This window comes from Hordeum vulgare, chromosome 5H (genome assembly GCF_904849725.1).
Source record: "Hordeum vulgare subsp. vulgare chromosome 5H, MorexV3_pseudomolecules_assembly, whole genome shotgun sequence".
In the NCBI taxonomy this organism is placed as follows: Eukaryota; Viridiplantae; Streptophyta; class Magnoliopsida; order Poales; family Poaceae; genus Hordeum; species Hordeum vulgare.
Window position 1 is genome coordinate 576,913,639 of NC_058522.1, and position 27,576 is coordinate 576,941,214.

General features: G+C 45.1%; 2 protein-coding genes and 1 pseudogene across 4 annotated transcripts; 2 read left to right on the plus strand and 1 right to left on the minus strand.

Annotated features, from left to right (window-relative positions):
• Positions 1 to 19,963: 19,963 nt before the first annotated feature.
• LOC123397398 lies at positions 19,964 to 21,246 on the plus strand (annotated as a pseudogene).
• Positions 21,064 to 24,389, plus strand: LOC123395059 (serine/threonine protein phosphatase 2A 57 kDa regulatory subunit B' theta isoform-like). Of its 3 annotated transcripts, none has more exons than XM_045089986.1 (3): positions 21,064 to 22,467; positions 23,432 to 23,806; positions 23,906 to 24,389. In XM_045089986.1, exons 1-2 carry the CDS (start codon positions 21,292 to 21,294, stop codon positions 23,789 to 23,791), a joined length of 1,536 nt encoding a protein of 511 aa, XP_044945921.1. In that variant the 5' UTR covers positions 21,064 to 21,291; the 3' UTR covers positions 23,792 to 23,806; positions 23,906 to 24,389. The 3 variants fall into 3 exon arrangements, with proteins under 3 accessions (XP_044945921.1, XP_044945922.1, XP_044945920.1); XM_045089987.1 differs by having other exon boundaries at positions 23,909 to 24,389; XM_045089985.1 differs by having other exon boundaries at positions 23,432 to 24,389.
• Positions 24,390 to 24,406: 17 nt separating this feature from the next.
• LOC123395060 (GDSL esterase/lipase At3g48460) lies at positions 24,407 to 27,353 on the minus strand. The gene is made up of 2 exons (XM_045089988.1): positions 26,654 to 27,353; positions 24,407 to 25,127 (listed from the first exon to the last, which is right to left on the minus strand). Exons 1-2 carry the CDS (start codon positions 27,281 to 27,283, stop codon positions 24,603 to 24,605), a joined length of 1,155 nt encoding a protein of 384 aa, XP_044945923.1. The 5' UTR covers positions 27,284 to 27,353; the 3' UTR covers positions 24,407 to 24,602.
• Positions 27,354 to 27,576: the final 223 nt, after the last annotated feature.

Consider the following 27,576-nt stretch of genomic DNA (forward strand, 5'->3'; position numbering starts at 1 on the left):
TTAGGATCGTGCTTCTTAAAGCCAGACCAGACAAATGCCCATGTTTATGTAGCATTGTTGATGTTCCAACAATTGCTTTTCAAAACAAAACGATAAGCACACTAATTTGAAGTGTAACAGTTTTAGATCCATCATCACAATACTATCTACCAAAATACTCGAACAATTCTCTTATATTCTTTGGTTATTTCATCATTTCGATGTTATATTAGTTGCTTTTTTGTTTTAGTTTGCTTATTTATTAACAAGCATCGATTGAGTGAATATTGCGACGGTGTCGATTACTAGCACACGTCTCATATATTTCGGTTTGCACTTTGATAGCTACTTAATGAAACGCGAAGCTTGCATCCTTTGGCATATCTATGTATGAGTATATTTGTAGTTGTTGGCTTCATATCTTATTCGTGCTTTCCTTCTCTAGACGATTTAAAATTCTTCTCCATCATTTACCCTGTGAATCCATGAAAGTTATAATTGTAAAATTCAGTCCTTCAAGGAGATCCAATGTTTCTAGCTAACTATGGCCAATTCACATATATAGTTTTGACAAATCCACGGGTGCGGAGTGGCTCCACGGAGCGGGAAGCGCAGGTTTGTATGCAAAGCTAAGATCTCCCTAAATTCCACCTCTTGTTGGTCGGTTTCTTCTTACTTCAATATTGTTTAAGGCTCTGGGTGTGGATCGTCATCATTAATGGTGTATCCAGCCAGTTTTATTCCATTTCTCACAAATTCGTACTCTAGAGAATTCCATTCATGAATATGTCCACATGTTTTAATTGTACTCCCACAAATTCTTATTTTTCATTATCTTTATTTACTTCCGCCTTAATTATTGAGAAAATATAATTCCTTTTGTAGTGGGAACTTGATATTTTAATTCTTACAGGCCATGCCAACTAATCTAGTTATGTGTTACTTTTTCTTCACATACTTAGTCCAACCTTCCTGGCTAAAACATGGGGGCCTCATTTGATTGCACTCCATCCTCCATCCTCAGTGAACTCTGCCCGATCTAACACTTATAACATCGAACTGCCAAGTTATTAACACTTCACATACTTAGGATTCTCTTAAACTTCTATAAGTTGCACACGGCGATAGGTTTCGATCCGTGACAAAAGCTTGTTGCATAGGCAAAAAAGAAGAAGATGATGCATCTAAGATTACCCTAAATCACCCACCAACCTAGGGTCGCATGATCAACTATCTGATATCTATTCTTGTAAGTGCATCTAGTGCCCCTTAGTGACTTTGGTGGTTTGAAGACTTATAGGTTAAGTATCTAATGTGTTTGTGAGTGTACACAGGATCTATAAGTCATTGAGGAGTTTGAGATATTTGAAGAATATCGACCCCTAAAAATGTATGTCTTCAGTTGAAGAAATTGGTCTGAAGCTGAAGAAATAAATCGCGAGGAATCTGCGATGAAATTGATATTCCTCATGAAGATACTGATATTGAGAAGTCTGGTGTGTCCTGAAGAAAATCACTCTGAAGAATTTGAAGCATGAAGATTAACACTTTCTGTTTTATTTTCTTCGCATTTGAGTAATAGGAACACCGTACTGTTAAAGGGGGTCGAAGTTACACTATGGAATGAATTTCCTCATGATGCTCAACCCAAGCCTAAATCCTACCAAAAGCCTCAAGTGAGGAATACGAGTGACATGAGGACTCTCACAGTTGAGGGTCCCGACCGTTTCGATAGTCACGCCAAGTCATTGGTCTTATCCACTCCAACGGTCATATTATTAAGGGCATTAGTGTCAAATCATGTTGGGATGCTCCCAGGCTATAAATAGCCACCCCCCCCCACACACAACCATTAGCTGGTTGGCTGCTCCGCTAGAAACTGACACTTGTCATAAGAGCAACCCAATTCCTCAGAGTCTTCAAGAGTAATTCATCAGTGAGGAAATACACCATACACCGAAACCACAAACCAAACCTAGTGATTGAGCATCACTGAAGAAGTTGTTCCTGTGTGGGACTGAAGCCTTTTACCTTTGAGGACTGTGCATCCTCCAGACGGTTAGGCGTCAAGGTCTAGAGCTTTCTAGCAGTCAATTGTGGATCGCCGGGTGACCAAGTTTGTGAGGGTTTGGAAGTCTGCCCTGAAGACTTACAACGAGTGTTGGGCGAGGACTGTGTGTCCTTAGCTCAAGGAGAATACGGTAGGGACTGTGTGTCCCGGGACTGTGTGTCCTTTGGTTTCAATACCAAGCCGCTCCAAACCAGATGTACGACTGTCACAGCAGTTGGAACTGGGTCATCAACGATTGTCTTCACTGAGAAACGGGTTCTAATTCCTCAACTCCTTACTTTTCTCGTATTATGTGTTGATGACTTTCACTGCGACTGTTTGAAGAATTTGCTGAAGACTTTCTCTGAATTTCCTCAACCCCAAATTCTTCACGTCAGTTAATCCACATCTCTATTCTGCGTGCCTGCTCACTGTGCAATCTGTTTTCACATTCTTCACTTTGAAAAACTGCTGTTGTGAAACTTTGCACTTCTGATCCTTTAGTGTTTCCGCTGTAAGTTAGTCATTAGTGAGGAATTTCCTCAAAAGGAATTTCCTCAGTGATGAAATTCTAAAAATCTCCTATTCACCCCCCTCTAGTCAATATAACGCACTTTCAATTGGTATCAGAGCAAGGTACTCCCTTATTCTGTGTGATTTGGTTTAACCACCTGGAGTTTTTGTTATGTCGACTGCAGGCATGTTTAAGGTGACTGCAGCATGTCCTACCTACGAAGGAAAGAACTTTCCCTTCTGGAAGAACAAAATGCAAATGCATCTACAAGCAATTGATAATGATCTCTGGTATATTGTGGAACATGGCATCCCCATCATCTCTGCCAGTGTCTCTGCTGCTGATGTGAAGAAATTCAAGCAACTCGATTCTCAAGCGAAGAACATCATCTGTGGCCATATGAGCCCAGGCCAGTTTGGAAGAGTAAGTGCTTTGGGCTCTGCAACACTGATCTGGGGGAGACTGTGCAAGGTAAATGAAGGAGTATCAACCCAGCGTGACTCTCGTGTTGATATTCTTCGCAATCTCTTCAATCGCTTCAAGAGACATGACAATGAAAGCTGCCAAGACACCTTTGATCGCCTCACTGACATATCAAATGAACTGCAAGCACTGGGAGCTCGAGACATCACTGATCACGAAGTTGTGAAGAAACTGCTGAGATCTTTGGATTCTTCATTTGATACTTTAGTTCTGATGATTCAATAAAGACCAGATTACAAGATGCTTGATCCAGCTGATATACTAGAAAGGCTAAATATTCATGAATTCCAACTAGAAGAAAAGAGAGATCTATATGGACCAAACTATTCCAGACCACGTGCTCTGAAGGCTAGAGCAATTTCCTCATCTGAAGATGAAGACACAGATGACAGCATTTGTGACCCTGAAGAATTTGGACAGGAGCTTGCAATGCTCGTGAGGAAATTCCAGAGATTTACACGACGTGGCCAGTTCGGTAAATCTTCAAGAAGAGACATGAGGAAATCAGAATCTTCATCTGAGGACTACAAGAAACGAACCTGTCACAAGTACAAGAAATCAGGTCATTACATTACTGATTGTCCCCGTTGGGGAAAGGAATCAAAGAAGAAGAAATACAAGGATGACATTTCTGATGACTCGAAGAAGAAGAAGAAATCTTCAAAATCCTCATCTTCAAAGCCCTCATCACACAAGAAGACTAATTTTAGAAAGGCTCGGGCACTTATTGGCAAGGAAATGGACTCCGAGGCAGAATCAGAGGAATGTAATGAAGAAGAGGGTTCTGATGAAGACTCAGAATCCGGACAGGCTAGTCTTGCACTGGCAACCACTTTCGTCAGCAAGTCAATCTTCAACCTTGAAGAAAATGATAGCACCATTAGTAGTGATGACTATGTTTATGACTTCGCTCCAACCTTTTGCTTCATGGCAAAAGGTTCAAAGGTACCAAATAATGCCTCCTCCTCTGATTCAAGTGACTGTGAACCTGATAATTATAAGAAACCCAGTTACAGTAAACTTGCTATCATTGCCACTAAACAACAAACTGCTCTGGAAAAGCTTCAGAAACTGCTAGATAAAAGTGATGATCTGTTGAATGATGAAATGAATCTTACCCAAATCCTCACTGAAGATGTGAAAAGTCTTCAGTCTAGATTTGATAATCTTCAAGATCGTTATGATACACTCCTCACTGATCATGAGAAGCTTTCTTATGAATTTCTTCAAAGGAAGCTTGATCTTGAGAAGCTGAGGATGTCTCATGATGATCTTCGTATGGAAAATGATTCATTACTAGCTCAACAGATCAGCGCTGGTCAAGTTGAATTCATTCCTCCATGTCTTAAATGCATTGAACGTGAAACTGCTAATTCCTCACCAGAATCATCAAATGCTACTGTTGCTACAAATTCTTCAACTGCACCTGTTGTGTCTATTTCCTCACTTGAGGAAAACACAAATGTTACTGATGAAAATGCAGGGTTGAAGGAATAGTACGTGACAGGCATATACAAAAGCCTCAAAGGACATCAAACCCTTTGTGATGTGCTCAAAAAGCAGATCTTGAATAGGAACCCGAGGAAAGAAGGAATTGCCTTTGAGAGGAAATTAAATGCTGATGGATCTTATTGGAAACCTGAGCAGTATCCCAAACCCTCATGGGTTGCTGCTACTAGGCATCCTTTTGATCCATCTAATCTAACTGGTTTTTCATGTGAATTATCCTATTCCTCAGATGAGTCATTTGACTCCAACTATAAACTGTTCAAAAATCAATCTGGTGAAGTATTTGCTCGATATGTTGGAACTAACTGCAGGAATGGCCCTCCCCTGAGGAAAATCTGGGTTCCCAAAAGTTGTCTTGAAAATCTTCAGGTGAATGTCCTCATGACAGCACCACTGAAGAATCTGAACCCCAGATCAAATTCCTCAGGAGGACCAAAGTCTTCAAGAGGATCAAAATCCTCAACTGGTCAAAACTATGCTCGTACCCTTGCTAATGCGTCTAACATGCAGGGAAACTACAAGGAATATGAATATGAACGTTACTCCTCAAATCATTATGTTCATAAATCCTCTAACCAGTTCTCTGCATATTCATATGAGTACTTTAACCCCCCTACTGTTAAGAGAAGTGCATTGGCCTCAATGCCACCTTTCTCATATGGTGCTCGCAGGATGATAAATGCTTTGCCACCCCTTCAGATGTGGGTGGTGAAGAAATCGAACTAATCACTTCTGCAGGTCAGGTCTCCAGATGAAAATCATCATCTGAAGAATTTGCTGGAGACCTGAAGAAATGCTTGATAGGACGCAAGCTAATGATTGATGAAATAGAAATATTTCACACGTCCTTACATTTCTACTATGATGAAATTACTGATCTGATGAAACTAGTATCATATTCTTCAAATCTGAAGCATATGAGATGGTAAGCTGTACAAATTCATATGCAGGATGACAAACCTAAGAATACTAAGTGGGTTCTTGATAGTGGCTGCACACATCACACGACTGGTGATAAAAGCTTACTGATGAATATGCCACTAACTCCATCACCTCTGAAGCAAATCACATATGCTGACAAAGGTAAAAGCAAGGTATTGGGACTTGGCAAAGTGGCTATTTCCAAGGATAGGCATATGGACAAAGTGATGCTTGTTGAATCCCTTGGTTTTAACCTCATGTCAGTCTCGATGCTTTATGGTCTTGATATGATTGTTATCTTTGGTAGATATAGATGTGTAATCATTATGGATTCTGACAGATCCAAAGTCTTCGAAGGTGTAAGAAGAGGGGATTTGGACATTGTTGATTTCTCTACAGGTCCTCAACCAGCCACTTGCTTACTAGCAAAAACCTCAAAAGGTTGGTTGTGGCACCGAAGACTAGGTCATGCAGGCATGAGGAATTTGCACACGCTCGCGAAGAAGAAGCATGTCATCGGCATCGAATCAGTCAAATTCCTCAAGGATCATCTCTGCGGTGCTTGTGAATCTGGGAAAATGACCAGATCCAAGCATCCCTCGAAGACTATCATGACCACTACACGTCCATTCGAATTGCTTTATATGGATCTATTTGGACCTACTCACTATGCCACACTAACCAATGCAGCATCTTTATATGGCTTCGTCATAGTTGATGATTATTCCAGATATACTTGGGTGCATATCATAGTGTATAAAACTGAAGTGCAGGAAATCTTCAAACGATTTTCTTCAAGGGCCTCGATGAACTTTGGCATCAAGATCAAACATATCAGGAGTGATAATGGAACCGAGTTCAAAAACACTAGTCTTGATGATTATCTTGATGAACTTGGTATTACTCACGAATTATCTGCTCCTTATACTCCTCAGCAGAATGGTGTCGTCGAAAGGAAGAACATGACTCTGGTTGAAATGGCAAGAACTATGCTTGAAGAATATCAGACCCCTCGTCGCTTTTGGCCTGAAGTAATCAACACTGCATGCCATATCATCAACATGGTATATCTTCACAAATTCCTCAAGAAAACCTCATATGAACTCCTCACTGACAAGAAACCCAATGTAAGTTATTTCAAAGTCTTCGGTGCAAAATGCTGGATTAGAGATCCTCACCATAGCTCAAAATTTGCAGCTAAGGCACATGAAGGTTTTATGCTCGGTTATGGAAAGGACTGGCACACTTACAGAGTCTTGAACAACTATCACAACAAAGTTGTTGAGACTGTAGATGTTCGGTTCGATGAAACTAATGGCTCGCAAAGAGAACAATTGCCTTCTGATCCAGATAAGCTGTCTCCTGAGGAAGCAATAAAGCTCAAGCCTACTTAAGACATTGTCCCAACTGAGGAAATTGATGAAGAAACGATCCCCATCACTGATGAAAATCAAGAAGATGCTCCTGAGGAAATTGCACAAGCACCACTTCCTCAGCCCAGACAAAATCCTCAACCAGCTCATCCGAGGATTGCAAATGAAATAGAACTTGACAAAATCCTCAACGACATCAACGCGCCAGGTCCTCTCACTCGCTCAAAAGTTTCACACTTAGTTAACTTTTGTGGGCATTTCTCCTTTGTATCCATCACAGAACCCTCAAAATTTGTTGAGGCTTTTCTAGAACCGGAGTGGATCCAAGCTATGCAAGACGAACTTCTTCAATTCAAGCTGAATGACGTATGGGAGCTCGTCAAACGACCAGATCCTCGCAAGCACAACATCATCGGCACCAAGTGGATTTTCTGAAACAAGCAAGATGAGGACGGTCAAGTGGCGAGGAACAAGGCAGGACTTGTAGCCCAAGACTACACCCAGGTTAAAGAGATAGATTTCGATGAAACTTTTGCACCTGTTGCTAGACTTGAAGCTATTCGAATACTACTTGCTTATGCTAATCATCATAACATCATCTTATATCAAATGGATGTGAAAAGTGCATTCCTCAATGGTAAGCTTGAGGAAGAAGTATATGTTGCTCAGCCCCCAGGTTTTGAGGATCCAAAGAATCCAGACAAAGTCTTCAGACTCAAAAAGGCTCTTTATGGTCTCAAGCAAGCCCCTCGGGCATGGTATGATACATTGAAGGAATCCCTCATGAAGAAAGGCTTCAAACCTGGTTCACTCGATCCAACTCTTTTCACTAAATCCTATGATAATGAGCTATTTGTGTGTCAAATATATGTCGATGATATCATATTTGGCTGTACTGACAAACGATACAGTGATGAATTTGCTTACATGATGAGTGAAGAATATCAGATGTCCATGATGGGGGAGCTGAAATTCTTCTTAGGTCTTCAAATTCGTCAACAAAGCAATGGAATCTTCATATCACAGGAGAAATACCTCAAGGATGTTCTGAGGAAATTTGACATGCATGAATGCAAAGGTGCCAAGACTCCAATGCCTGCCAACGGCCACCTCGGCACTAATGAAAGTGGTAAAGATTTCGATCAGCAGGTATATCGTTCTATGATTGGCTTTTTATTGTATCTATGTGCATCTAGGCCAGATATAATGCTTAGTGTTTGCATGTGTGCACGTTTTCAAGTAAAACCGAAGGAATCACATCATAAGGCTGTGAAACATATTCTTCGATACTTAGCTCACACACCAACACTAGGATTATGGTATCCCAAGGGCTCAAATCTTCATCTAGTAGGGTATTCTGATTCTGGCTATGCTGGTGAACATGTGGATCGCAAGTCAACTTCTAGCACATGCCATTTCCTCGGAAGATCACTAGTTTGCTGGTCCTCAAAGAAGCAGAACTGCGTATCACTCTCCACTGCCGAAGCTGAGTACATTGCTGCTGGTTCTTGTTGTGCTCAATTACTATGGATGAAGCAAACCCTCAAGGACTACGGCATCAACATGAAGAATGTGCCTCTCTATTGTGACAATGAGAGTGCTATCAAGATTGCATACAACCCAGTACAACACTCGAAGACCAAGCACATCCAGATTCGACATCATTTTCTTCGGGACCATGTCCTCAAGGGCAATATCCTCATCGACCATGTGAAGACTGATGATCAACTGGCAGATATCTTCACTAAGCCCTTGGATGAGAAAAAGGTTTTGCAAGTTGCGGTGTGAGCTAAATATCTTACAATCTTCAAATGTTTTGTAAAAACATGCACACATCCTAACACTTATGCAAAATTGATGACTTAGATGTGCAACACATGATGAATCGATTTTCTTCAACTAATGAAGAAGGTCACTCTGAATGTGAAGAAATCAACGAAGAAATTGATTCTCAGGGCCCTACGACAATTGTACGCGGCGTCTGTAATCAACATTCTTATATGGTGGGTCACGCCACCGCCCAATGTGAAATTCCTCAAGTTGATTTTCTTCAAGTGTTCTATTTCCTCAAAATGTGTTTTTCTTCAAAACAGTTGTTCTTCAGTGTGATGATTTATCACAAAATCTTCAAAAACACTTGATGACTTTCATTTGACTAGATAGAATGTGATTTCAAGTCCTCAACAACATTCACTTATTGCTATTTCTTCAAGTTGATATTTTTGCTAAGTGAATGTGATCGGACCCTACATTCCCTCTATGCTATACTCATCCAGTCTATTCAATTCTTCATATGCGTTTTACTTGAAACTTTGTTCAAAATCCTCACTGCGTCCGTGTCAGCTGATGATTTTGTAACAAAAATCCTCAAATCTTCAAAAAATTGTTTCTTTAATACACTGTAACTGAACCCCACTTCCCACGATCGGATAACCACGATCTCCACTATCTCCACCACACTATTCGGGAGCTACACATGTCCTGCGGAGATGTAGAGGCAGGGGCGGTTTGGTCCGAAATTTTCGCGCCAACAGTAACTTTTGGCTATAAATATGTCCTTATCCCCCTCGGCATACTCTTCTTCGCTCCATTGCTCTCCTACCACAGCATACAGCACCGAACCCTAGCGCCATCGCTGGTAGTCTCGTCGCCGGTGAGGAAGAGCTTCACTGCCTCGACTTCTCTGTCGCCGGACCCACGCCGGAGTCGGACCATCTTCGTCCGCCGCCGCCGTAGACGTCCTCTGTCGCCGGGTTAGGGTGCATTGGACACGCGACCGAAGAGCTTCTTCACACACACCTTTCTGTGTTCTTCGTGCGCACCTTCCAGGGTAAATAAATCCCATTTTTACAGCAAGTTAGATCTAAAATTTTACATCTTTTATGTGAAATCTGTTTTTCCTCAAGAAACGATAAGCACTTGATTCCTCAAACACTGCCTATCACCACATCATTGATGAACTATGCTAAGCATCTAAGATTTTCACGAGATTCCTCAATTGTGCGAATTTTCGGATCTGTACAACTCTGGAACCCAAGAACAGTATGCTTAGGCAAATTCCTCAACCACTGGTTATATTCCTCAAACTGTCAAACTTTTTCATTTTCCTCAAATCTGAGAATGCATATGACCTCTCCAAATTCCTCGCAACTATACTCTGTTCACAGGTACAAACATGTCAGCTGATAAATCTCTCGGTTCTCATCACATTAACTCATTTGCAGCATTTCTGGAAGAAAATCTTCAAGTCTCATCAGAATCCTCAAGAGTTCAATCTCATCAGCAAAATCCTCAGCTGAAGAAAATGGAGGATGACAGAAAACAGAAGGGAGGAAAGAAACTTGAGAAAAACATAGGTGTGGATATCCCTGAGGATATTTACTTTGACTATTGCACGCCTGACGAAAATGAGACAATGGCCAAGAGAAAAATACGGCTGCAGAAGATAGAACGCCGATGGGCAAAGGAATGGAAGGAATACAGGTTTGTGACTGCCAAGTATGCGAAGAAATTCGCTCTGAAGCCCCCTGGCAGACGGGCCCCACTTGAGGATCAACAAGTAGCACATCCCTCAAGCCTCAAGACCATTGATGACTATCCAGATGAGAAGGAAAAGCATCTGGCTAAGCTCAAGAAGAAGGCAGAAGCTGCAGTGAGGAAATTCAATGAATCCTCAGCTGCTGCCTCAGCTGCTGCTACTTCCTCTGCCGCTGAGACCTCTGGTTCAGCAATTCCTCAACCACACTTTGTGCCGTCAAATCCAAGGGCTCCAAAGCCTCAAGAGAAGTCTGCTCAGGCTTCAGTCACAAAACCCTCGGCACCAAAACCTTCAACACCAGAACCATCAGCGCCAAAACCCTCAGTGCCAATCTCCTCAGCTTCAAAATCCTCAGCACCACCACCAAAGCCTCAAGAGAAACCAGTACAGAAGCAAGTCATGAAGCCTATGACCGCCAGCTCCAGCTCCTCACTCCCAGCTGCAACCAGCTCGGAGACAAAGTCTTCACCACCTCCTGTGAAGACTCAGGTGTCTGCTCAACGTGCAACTCTGCCAAGCCCTAGAAAAATCATCACCGTCCCGTCTGCATCAGAGGGCAGTGATGAATATGATGATCAAACCCTGCAAGCCATCATCAGAAACAAGCAGGAAAGAGTAGCTCAAGCATCAGGCAGTGCCATTCCTCTGGCCATGGACCCCAAGGTCCTCCTTGACTACATCAACATCTGGTATGAGGACCCAAACACTCCGCGTGATGATTTGAAACTTCCCCCTGGCATTAGCCACATGGTGGCCACTTTCATCAATGAAGCCAAGTGGAAAGAACAGCAGGCCAGGCAGGCCAAAGTTGCAAAGATTAAAAAGGAGAAATTCCTCAAGCAGAATCTCCTCAAATTAACTCCTGATGCGCTGGTGTCAACACAGGCAGAGCTGAAGAAATTGACTGACAAGTACTCCAAGCTGTCAGATCGCAAAAGTCTCAAGAGCAATTTCATCAAGCTGGCCACTAGTGCTGTTGATGAATACAATAAGAAGGCCGCACCCCCAGCACCAACTTCTCAGCCCCTGATTGAGGAGCCAGCAGATGAATCCCCTCATGATGAGAAAACTCCTCAAGCTGAGGAAGTACACCAAGAAAGCCGTGTGGATGAACCGGCTATTGAAGAAATCATAATGAAAACTCCTACTGATGAATTTGCTGCAGCTGATGAGACTGCCCCTGACCCAGTTGCTTCGCCAAAGCAAGCTGATGACTCTGTTCCAGCTTGTTCCTCAATACCAGCTGAAGAATCTGTGAAGAAAACCCATTCACCAAAAGCTTCAACGGTGAAGAATATGACTCCGTCTGCATCAGACGTGAAGAAAACCAGGGGTGCTGAGAAGGAAGCCAAAAAGAGAAAGGCCTCCTCAGGAGAAGTAGAAACAGAGGCCAAGCGCCTCAAAGCACTTGAAGAAACTGCTCCTCTGGACCCTGTGCCACTGAATGTCGCTCCTTCCTATGAAATGGTCATCATTGATGATCCAGCGAAAAAGGTAGATGAGGAAATGAAGGACGCCGCCTTTGAGGAACACACTGATGAGGAGATTCAGATAGACGAAAGTCCTCAGCCTCTCATTCCTTAGAAAGACACTGTTCAAGCATCAGCTGCATCAGCTGATGAAACTGCATCTGCCACCAAGCCAGCTGAGGAAGAACAAACTGAAAATCCTCAAGCTGATGAAATTCAACGCTCTGAGCAGAATCCTCAAGATGAGGAACATGTTGACCCAACTCCTCAAACTGAGCAAGAAAAAGCTATTCCTCAGCCTGATGCACAGCCAGAGCAAGCCCCTCAGCCTGAAGAACCAGCCGCTGAAATTCCTCACCCTGAGGAAAATGCTGAGGAGAATGCACCTGACCAAGACAATGCATTCACCGTGCTCAACCCAGAGACTGCCATTGTTGTCTCCCCTCCAATTCCTCAGCAAAATCTTAAGCCAGTTCAGCGTCAACCATTCTCCAAGCGTCCTAAGTTTCAAAAGGAAAACTTCTTTGAAGAACGCATGTACTTCATTGGAGAAAACCCATATGACAAGCCTCAAATGAGGCATCTGAAGTTTTGGACTAGGACTCAGATGAACTACTATGCCTCTGTGCTCTGTGGACGAAACAAGATATTCCAGCATAGCCATATTCCTCATGTTGAACTTGAAGCTATACCGTGCTTAGAGCCAATCCTCAATGCAGTGTGCTCCGACATTTCTGACTGGAACAACGAGCTAATTATTCAGTTTTATGCCACTCTTCACATATCCGGCAACCCTGAAGACATTAACACTTGGGTGTTTGATTGGATGACACAAAACACTCACTACTGTTGGGGAACGTCGCATGGGAAACAAAAAATTTCCTACGCGCACGAAGACCTATCATGGTGATGTCCATCTACGAGAGGATTTCCGATCTACGTACCCTTGTAGATCGCACAGCAGAAGCGTTAAGAAACGCGGTTGATGTAGTGCAACGTCCTCACGTCCCTCGATCCGCCCCGCGAACCATCCCACGAACCGTCCTGTGATCCGTCCCACGATCCGCTCCGATCTAGTGTCGAACGGACGGCACCTCCGCGTTCAGCACACGTACAGCTCGACGATGATCTCGGCCTTCTTGATCCAGCAAGAGAGACAGAGAGGTAGATGAGTTCTCCGGCAGCGTGACGGCGCTCCGGAGGTTGGTGGTGATCTAATCTCAGCAGGGCTCCGCCCGAGCTCCGCAGAAACGCGGTCTAGAGGTAAAACAGTGGAGGTATGTGGTCGGGCTGCCGTTGCAAAAGTTGTCTCAAATCAGCCCTAATAGCTCCATATATATAGGAGGAGGGGAGGGGAGGCTTGCCTTGAGGCTCAAGGAGCCCCAAGGGCTGCGCCACCAAGGGGAGGAGGAGTCCTCCTCCAATCCTAGTCAACTAGGATTGGAAGGTGGAGTCCTTCTCTTCTTTCCCACCTTTCCCTTTTTTTCTCTTTCTCTTCTTTTGGTTTTTCTTTCTCTCTTATGCAAGTCAGCCTTGGGCTGACCCCACCTACTTGGTGCGCCACCCCCAAGGTCCTTGGGCCCTCCCGGGTGGGTGGTCCCCCCTCCCGGTGAAGATCCGGAACCCATTCGTCATTCCCGGTACATTACCGGTAATGCCCGAAAACCTTCCGGTAACGAAATGAAGTCATCCTATATATCAATCTTCGTTTCCGGACCATTCCGGAAACCCTCGTGACGTCTATGATCTCATCCGGGACTCCGAACAACATTCGGTAACCAACCATATAACTCAAATACGCATAAAACAACGTCGAACCTTAAGTGTGCAGACCCTGCGGGTTCGAGAACTATGTAGACATGACCCGAGTGACTCCTCGGTCAATATCCAATAGCGGGACCTGGATGCCCATATTGGATCCTACATATTATACGAAGATCTTATCGTTTGAACCTCAGTGCCAAGGATTCATATAATCCCGTATGGCATTCCCTTTGTCCTTCAGTATGTTACTTGCCCAAGATTCGATCGTCAGTATCCGCATACCTATTTCAATCTCGTTTACCGGCAAGTCTCTTTACTCGTTCCGTAATACAAGATCCCGCAACTTACACTAAGTCACATTGCTTGCAAGGCTTGTGTGTGATGTTGTATTACCGAGTGGGCCCCGAGATACCTCTCCGTCACACGGAGTGACAAATCCCAGTCTCGATCCATACTAACTCAACGAACACCTTCGGAGATACCTGTAGAGCATCTTTATAGTCACCCAGTTACGTTGCGACGTTTGATACACACAAAGCATTCCTCCGGTGTCAGTGAGTTATATGATCTCATGGTCATAGGAACAAATACTTGACATGCAGAAAACAGTAGCAACAAAATGACACGATCAACATGCTACGTCTATTACTTTGGGTCTAGTCCATCACATGATTCTCCTAATGATGTGATCCCGTTATCAAGTGACAACACTTGCCTATGGTCAGGAAACCTTGACCATCTTTGATCAACGAGCTAGTCAACTAGAAGCTTACTAGGGACAGTGTTTTGTCTATGTATCCACACATGCACTGTGTTTCCAATCAATACAATTATAGCATGGATAATAAACGATTATCATGAACAAAGAAATATAATAATAACTAATTTATTATTGCCTCTAGGGCATATTTCCAACAACTACAAGGCTCCTGGTACTGAACTCCTCAGAGAACTTCCTGTACCAATTCCCTCAGAAGAGGCTGTGAAGCTTTATGGTGAGCGTGAGCTGCCCAATGGGATGATGGAAGTCCTCATGAAACCTTTGGCTGAAGGAAAATCTCCGAGAACAACCTTCCTCGTCCACGAGCTCAAGTACACACCCAGGTCTGTTTACAGAATCCTCTGTAATGTGCTCGCACCGATCAAAGGTCATGATGGTGTAGAAGATGTTGTAGGCCTCATGAAGAATATCCTCTTCAACATTATCCATGGTATTCCTATCAACATCCATGATTTCTTCTTTAGGACTTTGGCCGACAATGCTATGTGTCCTTTTGATCACAAGATATATGCCCCATGGATCATGAGATTCATCAGGACAAGGACAGGCATCAACTTCCACGCTGAGTGCCAAAACCATGTTGGTTATATGCCTCCTATCCGGGTCAACAAGAAGACTTTCGAGCCCATTGAAGGAAAAGGCAAATCGGTGATTGAAGAAGGCAGTAGGCCCCTTGATGGTCAGTTCAGAGAGCCAGAAACTTATTCCGCACTGCTCCTTGAAGACAGCTCCTTTTCTTCATTCCGCACTGCTGAAACTGATGAAGAACAGCTCAACACCGCTACTGGTCCGAGGAAGAATACTACTCCCAAGAAGCATCACGGCTCTTCCTCAACTGCCACGAAGTGAAATCTTCACGGACGTTAGTCCTCAGTTTGTCCCTTTTTGTCACTTGATGACAAAGGGGGAGAAACTTGAGAGTTAGTCTTCAAGCGGGATATTTTTGGGGCTTATGAACTATATTTAAGTTACAAACTCTTGGCTCTTCTGAAGTTTTTATGGAATGAGTTGTAACTTAAGCCCGATGGTACTCTGACGCTTTTGAACGTTTTTCTTCGCATGCTTATTCCTCAAGTTTTAATGCACGCATGCTGGAATTCGTCAGATACCATTTGTCATCATGCATATTCATTTTCTTCATATGAGATGTTACATGTACGCATGATTTACAAGACTCAGGGGGAGATCTCCATGATATAAATCATCAATGTGCATTTGCTGTGAAAAGCAAAATCTTCAAGATATGCACATCTTCACGGGAGTCTCTCTGAATCTTGATTTCAAATTCCTCAAATGAGTATTTACACTTCATATTTTTGATCCCTCTTGAAGACTTAACCTAATTGTCATCAACCACCAAAAAGGGGGAGATTGTAAGTGCATCTAGTGCCCCTTAGTGATTTTGGTGGTTTGAAGACTTATAGGTTAAGTATGTAATGTGTTTGTGAGTGTACACAGGATCTATAAGTCATTGAGGAGTTTGAGATATTTGAAGAATATCGACCCCTAAAAATGTATGTTTTCAGTTGAAGAAATTGGTCTGAAGCTGAAGAAATAAATTGCAGGAATCTGCGATGAAATTGATATTCCTCATGAAGATACTGATATTGAGAAGTCCGGTGTGTCCTGAAGAAAATCACTCTGAAGAATTTGAAGCATGAAGATTAACACTTTCTGTTTTATTTTCTTCGCATTTGAGTAATAGGAACACCATACTGTTAAAGGGGGTCGAAGTTACACTATGGAATGAATTTCCTCATGATGCTCAACCCAAGCTTAAATCCTACCAAAAGCCTCAAGTGAGGAATACGAGTGACATGAGGAATCTCACAGTTGAGGGTCCCGACCATTTCGATAGCCACGCCAAGTCAATGGTCTTATCCACTCCAACGGTCATATTATTAAGGGCATTAGTGTGAAATCATGTTGGGATGCTCCCAGGCTATAAATAGCAACCCCCCCACAACCATTAGCTGGTTGGCTGCTCCGCTAGAAACTGACACTTGTCATAAGAGCAACCCAATTCCTCAGAGTCTTCAAGAGTAATTCATCAGTGAGGAAATACACCATACACCGAAACCACAAACCAAACCTAGTGATTGAGCATCACTGAAGAAGTTGTTCCTGTGTGGGACTGAAGCCTTTTACCTTTGAGGACTGTGCATCCTCCAGACGGTTAGGCGTCAAGGTCTAGAGCTTTCCAGCAGTCAATTGTGGATCGCCGGGTGACCAAGTTTGTGAGGGTTTGGAAGTCTGCCCTGAAGACTTACCACGATTGTTGGGCGAGGAATGTGTGTCCTTAGCTCAAGGAGAATACGGTAGGGACTGTGTGTCCTTTGGTTTCAATACCAAGCCGCTCCAAACCAGATGTACGACTGTCACAACAGTTGGAACTGGGTCATCAACGATTGTCTTCACTGAGAAACGGGTTCTAATTCCTCAACTCCTTACTTTTCTCGTATTATGTGTTGATGACTTTCACTGCAACTGTTTGAAGAATTTGCTGAAGACTTTCTCTGAATTTCCTCAACCCCAAATTCTTCACGTCAGTTAATCCACATCTGTATTCTGCGTGCCTGCTCACTGTGCAATCTGTTTTCACATTCTTCACTCTGAAAAACTGTTGTTGTGAAACTTTGCACTTCTGATCCTTTAGTGTTTCCGCTGTAAGTTAGTCATTAGTGAGGAATTTCCTCAGTGATGAAATTCTAAAAATCTCCTATTCACCCCCTCTAGTCGATATAACGCACTTTCAATTCTCAACCCACGTGTCATTTTTGTCGGTTTGCACTTCAGTTATAAGACAAACTGAAACAATTTTGGATAGGTCATTAGTTGATTATGTCACAAGATGTGCACCGACGTCGGTTGCCAACCCAAGTGTTATTTTTGTCGGTTTGTGACTCCTCGCTGATTGCGTTGGTTTCGCTCCAAGCTTAAATGGTGATCTAGCTGAGCGACGACAAGTATTTTTCTCAATTATGAAACCAAGGTATCAATCCAGTAGGAAGATCACATGACTATGTAAGCAGCGACTGCGCACAAATATCAAATCCTCGCAACCCAACGCATGGAGGGATTGTCAATCCCTCGTGGGTAAAGTAAGGATAGATTGATAGATGCGAATAAGAGTGATAGCAAATAGAACGCATCAAGGTATTTCTCGGTTTTTTGATAATATAGATCTGAAAATAAAAGAGAAAATAAAGTAGAAACACGAATAGCAAAGTAGAGATTGCAAATAGATGATGTGAGCTACACCGGGGGGGGGGGCGTAGGTTTCACTAGTGGCTTCTCTCGAGAAAATAGCAAACAGTGGGTAGACAAATTATTGTTGGACAATTGATATAAGAGCAAATAATTATGGCGATATTCAAGACAATGATCATGTATATAGGCATCACGTCCAAGACAAGTAGACCGACTTCTGCCTGCATCTACTTCTATTACTCCACACATCGACCGCTATCCAGCATGCATCTAGTGTATTGAGTTCATGGAGAAATGAAGTAATGCCTTAAGAACGATGACATGATGTAGACAAGATCTATTCATGTAGAAATAGAACCTATCATTTTATCCTTGATAGCAACGATACATGCGTGTCCTGTCTCTTTCAGTCACTGAGATTGAGCACCGCAAGATCGAACCCATCACAAAGCACATCTTTCCATTGCAAGATAAGAGATCAAGTTGGCCAGACAAAAACCAAATATGGGAGAAGAAATACGAGGTTATAATAATCAAACATGAATATGATTTCAAAGATCTGATCATAAACTCACAATTCATTGAATCACAACAAACACACCGCAAAATAAAGAGTTACATCATATGGATCTCCAAGATACATTGTATTGAGAAACAAAACGAGAGAGAAAGCCATCTAGCTACTGCCTACGGACTTGTATGTCTGGTATGAACTACTCACGCATCATCAGAGGAGCTAAAATGATTTTTCGTCGACTCCTCTAGGGTTTTCTAAATAATGGGATATTTACAGAGCTCAGAGGCGGTGGAGGAGACACCCGAGGGCCTGAAATCTCACTAAGTACTTAGCAGTAGTCGTTTTTGCGCTTCTGATCTGGTTCTATTTCCGCTGCACTCAGCTCATGACTGAGGACTTTCCTCACGGATGAAATTGTAAAAATCGCCTATTTACCCCCCTCTAGTCGATATAACGCACTTTCAGTCAATCAGATTGAGCACCGCAAGATCGAATCCATCACAAATCACCTCTTCCCATTGCAAGATAAAAGATCAAGTTGGCCAGACAAAAACCAAATATCGAAGAAGAAATACGAGACTATAATAATCAAATATGAATATGATTTCGTAGATATGATCATAAACTCACAATTCACTGAATCCCAAAAAAAACACCGCAGAAGAAAGACTTACATCATATGGATCTCCAAGATACCATTGTATTGAGAAACAAAACGAGAGAGATATCCATCTAGCTACTGCTTACAGACCCGTAGGTCTGATATTTACTATTCACGCATCATCAAAGGAGCACCAATGAGGATGATGAACCCCTCTGTGATCGTGTTCCTCTCCGGAACTGGCTCTAGATTGGATTTCGTGGCTTCTGGAACTCTGACGGCTGAAACGATTTTTCGTCGACTCCTCTAGGGTCTCCTGAATATTGGGGGTATTTATAGAGCTCACAGGTGATGGAGGAGACACCCGAGGGCCCCACTAGACACCAGGCCACGCCAGGGGCCCTGGGCACGCCCTGGTGTCTAGTGGGCTGCATGGTCCTCGTCTGCTGCTCATTCTTGGCTCCCAAGTTTCCTTTTGGTAAAAAAAATCTTCGTAAAGTTTCGTGGCATTTGGACTTCATGTGATATTGATTTTCTACGAAGAAAAAAAAACAACAAATAACAGCAACTGACACTAGACACTATGTCAATAGGTTAGTCCCAAAAATGATATAAAGTTGCTATGAAATGATTATAAAGCATCCAAGAATAATAATATAACAACATGAAACAATAAAAAAATTATAGATACGTTGGAGACGTATCAGTTTGCTCTTCAGTTATAAGACAAGTAGAAACAATTTTAAACAGGTCATTATTTGATTATGTCACAAGTTTTGCACTGACGTCGGTTGCTAACCAATGTGTTATTTTTGTGGGTTTGCTCTTCACTTATAAGCCAGCCCGAAATAGTTTTGGATAGACGACTAGCTGATTTCGTCACAAGATTTGCACCGAGGGTGGTTGTCAACCTACTCACTTTTGTTGGTTCGCTCTTAGATTTTAATGAGGTGACACATGGTACTAATTACACTCTTGCCTCTACCAATGTTGAATAAGCATGTAATTCGTGGTTCGGGATCTCATCCATGGGTTTCCTCCGTGATCGTCCTAACTCGTACCTTCCCCCGGGACACGACAATCACTATATAAACCTTGAGATCCTTTCAACCAACCATCGGGTGAATCCATGGGTGCCATCCTTGCAAAGACACCGCCCTTGAACAAGACCAATGTTCGGCAAAGCCACTACCGATGTAGTGATAGAGAGTTTCAATAAGCTGCTTTGGTTCTCCATTTATTTTTTTGTCGAGAATGTTTGGTTCTGCATTTCAAACCTTGGATTCAAATAGTATTACATTTTGTTTCTCGGCGAATTTAGATAGACCTGAGCAAGTCAGTCATAAAATGGGTGGGCGTTAGCGTGCAGATCCGGCCTCGTTGTGTTTCCAAATTAGCTGCATATATAATATAATGATGATGGCAGGAGGATTGGGCGGGGCAGTAGCTTCGTTTATTACAGTGGAGTAATGAGGAGTAGTGTCGAGCACGTGAGGTGAGCTCTCTAGCTTAATAGCCAATCTCATGACGGCTTATAATTATCAACTTTGTTTTTCTGAGAGAGAACATGACGGCTTAACGGAAGGAAGGAAGGAAGGAAGGAAGCAGGCGGGCGGCCAGCCTAGCATCGCACAAGAAAGAAAAGCGACCCGGCCCAACTGCCCTCCCTGCCCACGGATTTCTTTATTTTTGTTTTCCGAAGGGAAAAAGCGACGCGCGGTGCCACGTCACCCGCGCCCCAACAAACTCCGCCATTTCTTTTTGCGGAGGAAAAGTAGCGCAGCGAAGGTCCGAGTTCCAACTCCCCTCCCCCTCTCCGTCTTCCTCCTCCAGCGACTGCTTCCTTTCCACCGGACGCGCCGCCCCACCGACCCAACCACCGCCGCGGCCCCCTCCCTCCGCCCGCTCCTCGGAGCCACAGGTACGTGCTCAGCGCCGTCGTCTGCTGCCCCTCTCTCTCTCTCTCTCTCTCTCTCTCTCTCACGCGCGCGCGCGTCGCCTCGCCGCGGGCGGGCGCTCCTGTGTTGGCCGCGCGCGGGCTCGGTTGCGTCTGCGGCTCGGTGGCAAGCCGGTGGTGTGCGCCCGGCTGGACCGGCGGCGCGGGCCGATTCGGGTCCGCCTTTTTGGCCTCGGTCGCGGCAGTGGGGGATTTTGTCAGAGCTTTCGGGATGTTTTATTTTTTTTCCTCTGTGTGTGGGATTTGCTCTAGATGCCGTCTGACCGTTCTCCATTTCGCGATGCGGGGCTGCTTACGCCCCGCCCTCCCGTCGCGATTGATTGCCGCGCGCGTGATCCTGCCTCGCGCGATCTTACCGTGATCTGATGTTTCCCCCCTGTCAATTTGGTCTCCCCAGGTCGGAGGCGCTCGATTCGGCGCGCTGCCTCGCCGGAGACGCCGGGTCAGGGTGCGGGTGGAGGCTCAGCTCGGCTCCCCGCCGTGGTGTGGCGTCGGACCGGACCTAGGGTTTACTGTTCAGCAGCAACAGGGTGAGGTGGCAGCTCCTGCTGCCCGGGAGCCAGGGGACGAGGCAGCTTAATCCAGAGTAGCTGTCGGGGTGATTTGGACTGATCTGGGTGGTAGTATGATCAAGCAGATCCTTGGGCGGTTCCCTAAGAAGCCGTCCAAGTCCGGGGACAAGGATCCGATCGGACGGTCAGGCCCCTCCGCGCCAAACCCTCCGAGAGGCGCGGAGAGGGCGTCCGGACACACGCCGATCATCTCCAGCTCCGGGCTCAGCTACGGCAGCGGGCAGCAACCGGGCAACGGAAACAACTCGAGGGTCAATAATGGCAATTCGTCGGCCTTCGAGCTGCTGCCGGGCTTCAAGGACGTGCCCAACGCCGAGAAGAATAACCTCTTTGTCAAGAAACTGAACCTGTGCTGCGTCACGTTTGACTTCAGCGACCCGACAAAGAGCATGAAGGAGAAGGAAGTAAAACGACAAACTCTGTTGGAGCTCGTGGACTATGTCGCCTCCGCCAACCAGAAGTTTTCGGAGATAGTTATGCATGAGACCACGAGGATGGTTTCTGTCAACCTGTTCAGGACGCTGACTACCCCTCCCAGAGAGAACAACATCTCAGCCTATGATTTGGATGAGGATGAGCCTGTGATGGATCCTGCGTGGTTGCACTTGCAGATTGTTTATGAGTTGTTCTTGAGGTTCATTCAGTCTCCGGAGACCGATGCCAAGCTGGCTAAAAGGTACATCGATCATTCGTTTGTTCTCAGGCTGCTTGATCTCTTTGACTCCGAAGACCCCAGGGAGCGAGAGTACCTCAAGATGATACTCCACCGTGTCTATGGAAAGTTCATGGTTCATCGGCCAGTTATTCGGAAAGCCATCAACAACACCTTCTACCAGTTCATCTACGAAACTGAAAAGCACAACGGAATTGCAGAGCTACTGGAGATCTTAGGAAGCATCATCAACGGGTTTGCCTTGCCACTTAAGGAAGAGCATAAATTGTTCCTTATCCGGGCCTTGATTCCACTTCACAAGCCAAAGTGCATTGCAATGTACCATCAACAGTTGTCTTACTGCATTACCCAGTTTGTCGAAAAAGATTGCAAGCTTTCAGACACAGTTATCAGGGGCCTACTGAAATATTGGCCCATCACAAACAGCACCAAGGAGGTGATGTTTTTGGGAGAGTTGGAAGAGATACTAGAGGCTACACAGCCTGCGGAGTTTCAGAAATGCATGGTTCCTCTTTTCCGCCAGATTGCACGCTGTCTGAACAGTTCTCACTTTCAGGTAATATTAACTGCACACGGTAACTTTTTTATTAAAAGTATACATCTATTTGTGTTGCTTGATGCTTCATTTTCCTTTTCTTCTGTTGTGTAATTTTCGTCTGTCCTTTTGTCCCTGGATAGGTAAAGAATGAATAGTGATAAAATCTCATTTTATTTATTAGGTTTCTATTGAAGGCATGTAGTGCAACTGTAGTGTTTGTGTTGTGTCAATTTATCCGGTGGCTAGTCTGTCTAGAATTAGTGCACGCGTTACCTTATTTTGCACAGAATGTCATATTTCCAGCTCACTGCTTTGTATTTGAAGCGGCACTTTTGTGATAGTTTTTCTCTATTCTATACCTTTTTCGTTTACTCCAGGGCTTCCTTTTTTAGAGCGCCCTGTTATTTTGTGCGGTGCTGCACACAATCTCTGACATCACAGCTTTGCCAAAAGCCATTTTTATTTTATTTTGGACATAAATGCTACAGTACAAGTTCAAGTCGTTATGAAGCACCGCTGGGCTCCTAGCACTGCGACTCAAACATGCTAGCAGAATAAATGCTAAAGTGAAACTTATACGGTTAGTTTTAATAATGGTTTGCAGTTCTCTGGTTAGTGACAATGTCACAGAAGCAAATTCTGTCAGCTGTTTATGGCTTTTCTCCACTATGGGCACCTGGCAAGATTCTGTTTAGGAGATGTCTGTTTCGTGTGGGCTATGAGCCTATGTCCTAATTCAGGGACTTCACTTGCACTTTATTCCATCAAAAGCCCTTGTGGCACATCCTGAATCTGTCAGAATTTTGAAAAGCTGATGCTTGTGGTTCTTTATTCTCATTCTTCATGATTATGTGAATAGAATCTTTACTTTGTTGCTGGAGAAGGCACTCATAAATGCACATGGTAGCATGCTCAAAGTTGCAGAACCAGAGTATATCATTAACTGGTGAATTGTAGCTAATGGTGCTTATGCTACTTCTAGGTTGCTGAGAGATCATTGTTTTTGTGGAACAATGACCATATCGAGAGTTTGATCAAGCAGAACAGCAAGGTGATATTGCCCATCATCTTCCCTGCACTGGAGAGAAATTCCAACGGGCACTGGAACCAAGCTGTGCAAAGCCTCACTCTTAATGTGCGCAAATTGTTCTCTGATCATGATGCTGGACTGTACACCGAGTGTCTGCGGAAATACGAGGAAGCCAAAGCCAAAGAGAAGGAGAATAAATTGAAACAAGAAGCCACATGGAAACGCTTAGAAGAGATCGCATCATCAAGAGCAACTAGTGGAGAGGCTGTGCTCGTCCATCGAACCTTACCTCGTCAATCTTCAGCTGTGTAGCTAATTATTCAAGTGGTAAAGATGTTTTCCTTTTCTTTTTTTTTTCTTTTCTTTTTCTGCTAGGTAATTTGCAGCCTGTGTAATTGTTTCTAATATAAGAATTTCTTGAATCAGTAGGGGTCCTCTAGAGATTGGTGAAACATTGTACATGAATTGTATATACAAGGTATATTAGGCGGGCAAATCGACAGATCTGAGAAGCCAGGTGGTGGGTTGGGCGCAGCACAGGAGCATCATCATTTCTCGGTCCTGAGCCTCGGCGGCTTCTCTCGGCTTGCTTTTCAGATCTGCGGTTCATTGCTATATCCTTTATCCTTGTCCGAATTCGGTTACAGTTTGTTCATCCCATGGAAGGGTTTGTTGTTGAAGCAAGCAAATGGTCGGTTGTTGTGGTCGGTGGGTAGATCTCAAGTTAGAGAGGTAGAGAGAAATCGGTCTTCATTTCGAACCGAGTCATTGTTGTTCTTGAGTCGGCATGGTTGTAAAAAAGTGGAAGCAAAATTTTCTTTTCGTGTACAATATGACCAAAATATTTTCTCACAGAACGTGTGAGGCGCATTCATTTTATTATTATTATGGCGTTCTGTCTTTGCTGGAAGAAATCTGAATTGGACATTTTAACCTGAAACTCTAGGATACTCTTTATTAAAATTCTCTGTTCGTAGACATAACATCAACTACATCTGTCTCACAAATCACACTGGATTCAGAACAAGGTGGTGGTCACAGGTTCAACTGAATTACAACAGCCGCCACAAGACTGCTGCTGAACTGAAGGGTGAATGGAGATGATCATCATGCTGGCGCTGGCTCAGTTGCGGTGGCCTTTCCTGGCGGCGGCGATCAAGGAGCCGAAGGAGGGGCGGATGAAGGCGCCGGAGCCGTCGCGGAAGAACATGCCGGCGACGACCTTGTACATGGCCTCGGTCATGTGGACGCCGTCCCAGTTGACGTAGCGGGCGGGCTGGGCGCAGGCAGCGGGGACCTCGGGGGAGCCGCAGGTGGAGAAGATCTCGAAGTTGTAGGCGCCGCCGCCGGTGCCGCAGCAGGTCTTGAAGGGCTCGGCGAAGCCGTACCTCGCCGGGGTGCGCATGACGGCGAGGTGCGCGGCGTAGTAGTCGGCGTAGGCGATGACGGCGTCCGGGTATGCCTGGCGGAGCCGGTGGATCCCGGCCTGGAGGTGGTGGTTGTGGTCCATGCTCTGCTTGTTGACGGAGGCGACGCAGCTGAGGTTGTCCCGGTCCTCCGGCCGCGCCAGCGTCATGGCCAGCGGCAGGCAGCCGGTGAGCGGCAGCCCCTGCACCACCACGTACTTGGCCCCCCTCTTCAGCAGCCCCTGACATTTTTCGTTCCTCCGTCAGAACGCTGAGAAATCACTTATAAGTGAATTAATTAACGAGACAAGATCTGAGATTTGCTTTCTCCGAGCGACCGACAGAAGAAGATTTATGTGAGCTTTAATTTGAATCATGAAGACGTATTTTTTGATCAAAAGTAGCACTGCACTCTCGTACGTTACTCCATACTCTGATTCTTTTTTTTTACTAGCAGTCCTAGGCCAGTTGGTGACTGCATGGACAAGAATGATGAAGTCCATGATTGCTGCAATCTTTACCGGGCTTCCCCATTCATCACAATGGTTATTTTCTATGAGTAGGTAGGAGAAACTGAGGCTGGCAGGAGTACTGTAGATGCATACGCAGAGGCAGCAGACAAAGACAGTGCAGTAAATGGCCATCAAAATTAGGTCGATATAGGGTGGCACTCGCTCGTACTCGTAGTACCACTGGAAGCTGCATTCGGCGTCTCATCAAAGCGTCAAGAATTATGGTACTACTCCCCCCTTCTTCTCGGTTTATAAGTCGTCTTAGGTTGTGCACCACGATCAAGTCATCTTAGGTTGCGCCTCACCATGTTTGACACTGTACTAACTTAACGGCACTGAACCAAATTCAGGCGTGAACTTCAGCCGTAGAAACCAACACATAGGGAAAATTCACAGTGGAATTTAGTGTGCTTCATGGAGTACTTTTTCCATGCAAGGGATACAGTCAGAAATACAAGCTAGTTGCATTATACTTCCTCTGTCGTAAAATAAGGGTCTTAACCTTGATACAATTTTGTAACTAGAGTTATTTTGGGACGGAGTGAGGGAGTATTCTCCGGGGACAAAAGATTGAAGAGGGAATTTAAGGCGGGATCGGTCCATGAGCAGCAGTAGTAGTAATTGTCGGCAGGGACAGCAAAAAGGCCGCCGTGGATCTATCTATCTATGTATTCCTGGGCCTGGCCAGTGTTGATGAAGAAGAACAGCTCACTCACTTGCAACCATGCATGGAAAACCAGAGAAACTAGACGTAACTAATGTACCCTCATTCGTTGGAGGCCAGGTCAGGCCGCCAGGCCAGTAGCTAGGAATTAACCACACCGAATTCAATCAAATCAAAGTAAGTAAATGCACCCATCTGTTAAACCTAACCTTCTGACATGTGCAAGGAGCCAAGGACACATGCTCAGTGTGCTGTAACTAACTTCATTTTCATTTTCACCAACCACTTACGGAGCACTTAGTTCTAAATTACAGTCATGAAATTAGGAGATCCATCTATCTGAGACCAGGTAATTAAGCATCCCAAGCTACTAGCTAGTTGCACTTGCACCACTAGTTAAAGTTGATTTTCACTTTCATCCACATGCACGTTCACTGCAGTCCAGATTAATGGACAAGCATCTGTGAAGTAATGTCAGAGAGCTAGGTCGAACGAACAGAGCATATGAGAGCAGGACTAACTACTTATGCAGACTGAAAATTAGTAACCACTGTGCTATGCTAACTAACTTGGGTAGTAGGTATCTAGGTACCTCGAGGAAGGTGGTGACCCTGTCGACGGCCATGGTCCGGATGCGCTCGGGCGGGATGGAGTCGGCGGCCATGAAGCTGTAGGCGTAGTCGTTGGCGCCGATCTCGCCCACCCAGTAGAGCGCCTCGCCCACCTCCTTCTTGCCGGCGGCGGCCGCCCCGCGCGTCTTGAGGTGCGCGTCGAACCAGCCCAGCTCCGTCATGATGGACTGCGGCGTGATGTCGATGCTCAGGTTGTTCTTGGCGAAGAAGTCGTGCTCGATGGCCGTCGCGCCGGCCACCGCGAAGTTGACGCCGTAGTACTTGTTGGTGGCGTTGGGGGAGGAGGCGAGGGAGAGGTATGGCGGGAGGAAGGAGGGCAGCGCGAGCGCGTCGGTGGCGAGGAAGTCGACGACGAGGCGGCCGTCGGAGTAGCGGTTGGTGGAGCGGTGGAAGAAGGTGGCGCCGTAGGGCGGGTTGGACACGTAGCCGTACGAATAGGGCCCCGTCGTGGAGTGCGTGTTGCCCGTGTCCGTGAACGAGTCCCCGAACGCGTACACCGTCCTGAACGGCGAGGGTGGCGCCGGCGCCGGCGCCGCGGCCGCGACGGAGATGACGAGGAGGAGGAGGAGGACGGCGGCGGACGCGGCCATGGTGAGCGCGATCGAGTGAGCTCGCTTCGCTTGCCACCTGCTGCTGGATGCTGCTTAGCTTAGCTAAAGCTTGTTGCCTTCGTGTCTGCGTGGTGGTGGGTTTTATAGTTGGATCCAGGCCCGCGAGCACACCGGGCCGGACTCTTGACGGACTTGCGGGTCAACGCATGCCCGAGGCCTGGCCCGTGGGAACGGACCTGGGCCTCCCGTGACTGACCTGCATGCATGTCACTTCTCATTGACCTGCAGGCGCCTGCAAGTCAAGCTGCTGTACTACAAGTCTACTACAACGC

What these genes read in the sequence shown, in the direction of transcription:
- LOC123395060 (XM_045089988.1), bottom strand. Translation starts at nt 27,283, where the DNA reads ATGGCCGCGTCCGCCGCCGTCCTCCTCCTCCTCCTCGTCATCTCCGTC. An exon ending in GGGTCACCACCTTCCTCGAG is followed by an intron (nt 25,128 to 26,653) that starts GTACCTAGATAC and finishes GAAAAATGTCAG; the next exon opens with GGGCTGCTGAAGAGGGGGGC.
- LOC123395059 (XM_045089985.1), top strand. Translation starts at nt 21,292, where the DNA reads ATGATCAAGCAGATCCTTGGGCGGTTCCCTAAGAAGCCGTCCAAGTCC. An exon ending in TGAACAGTTCTCACTTTCAG is followed by an intron (nt 22,468 to 23,431) that starts GTAATATTAACT and finishes TGCTACTTCTAG; the next exon opens with GTTGCTGAGAGATCATTGTT.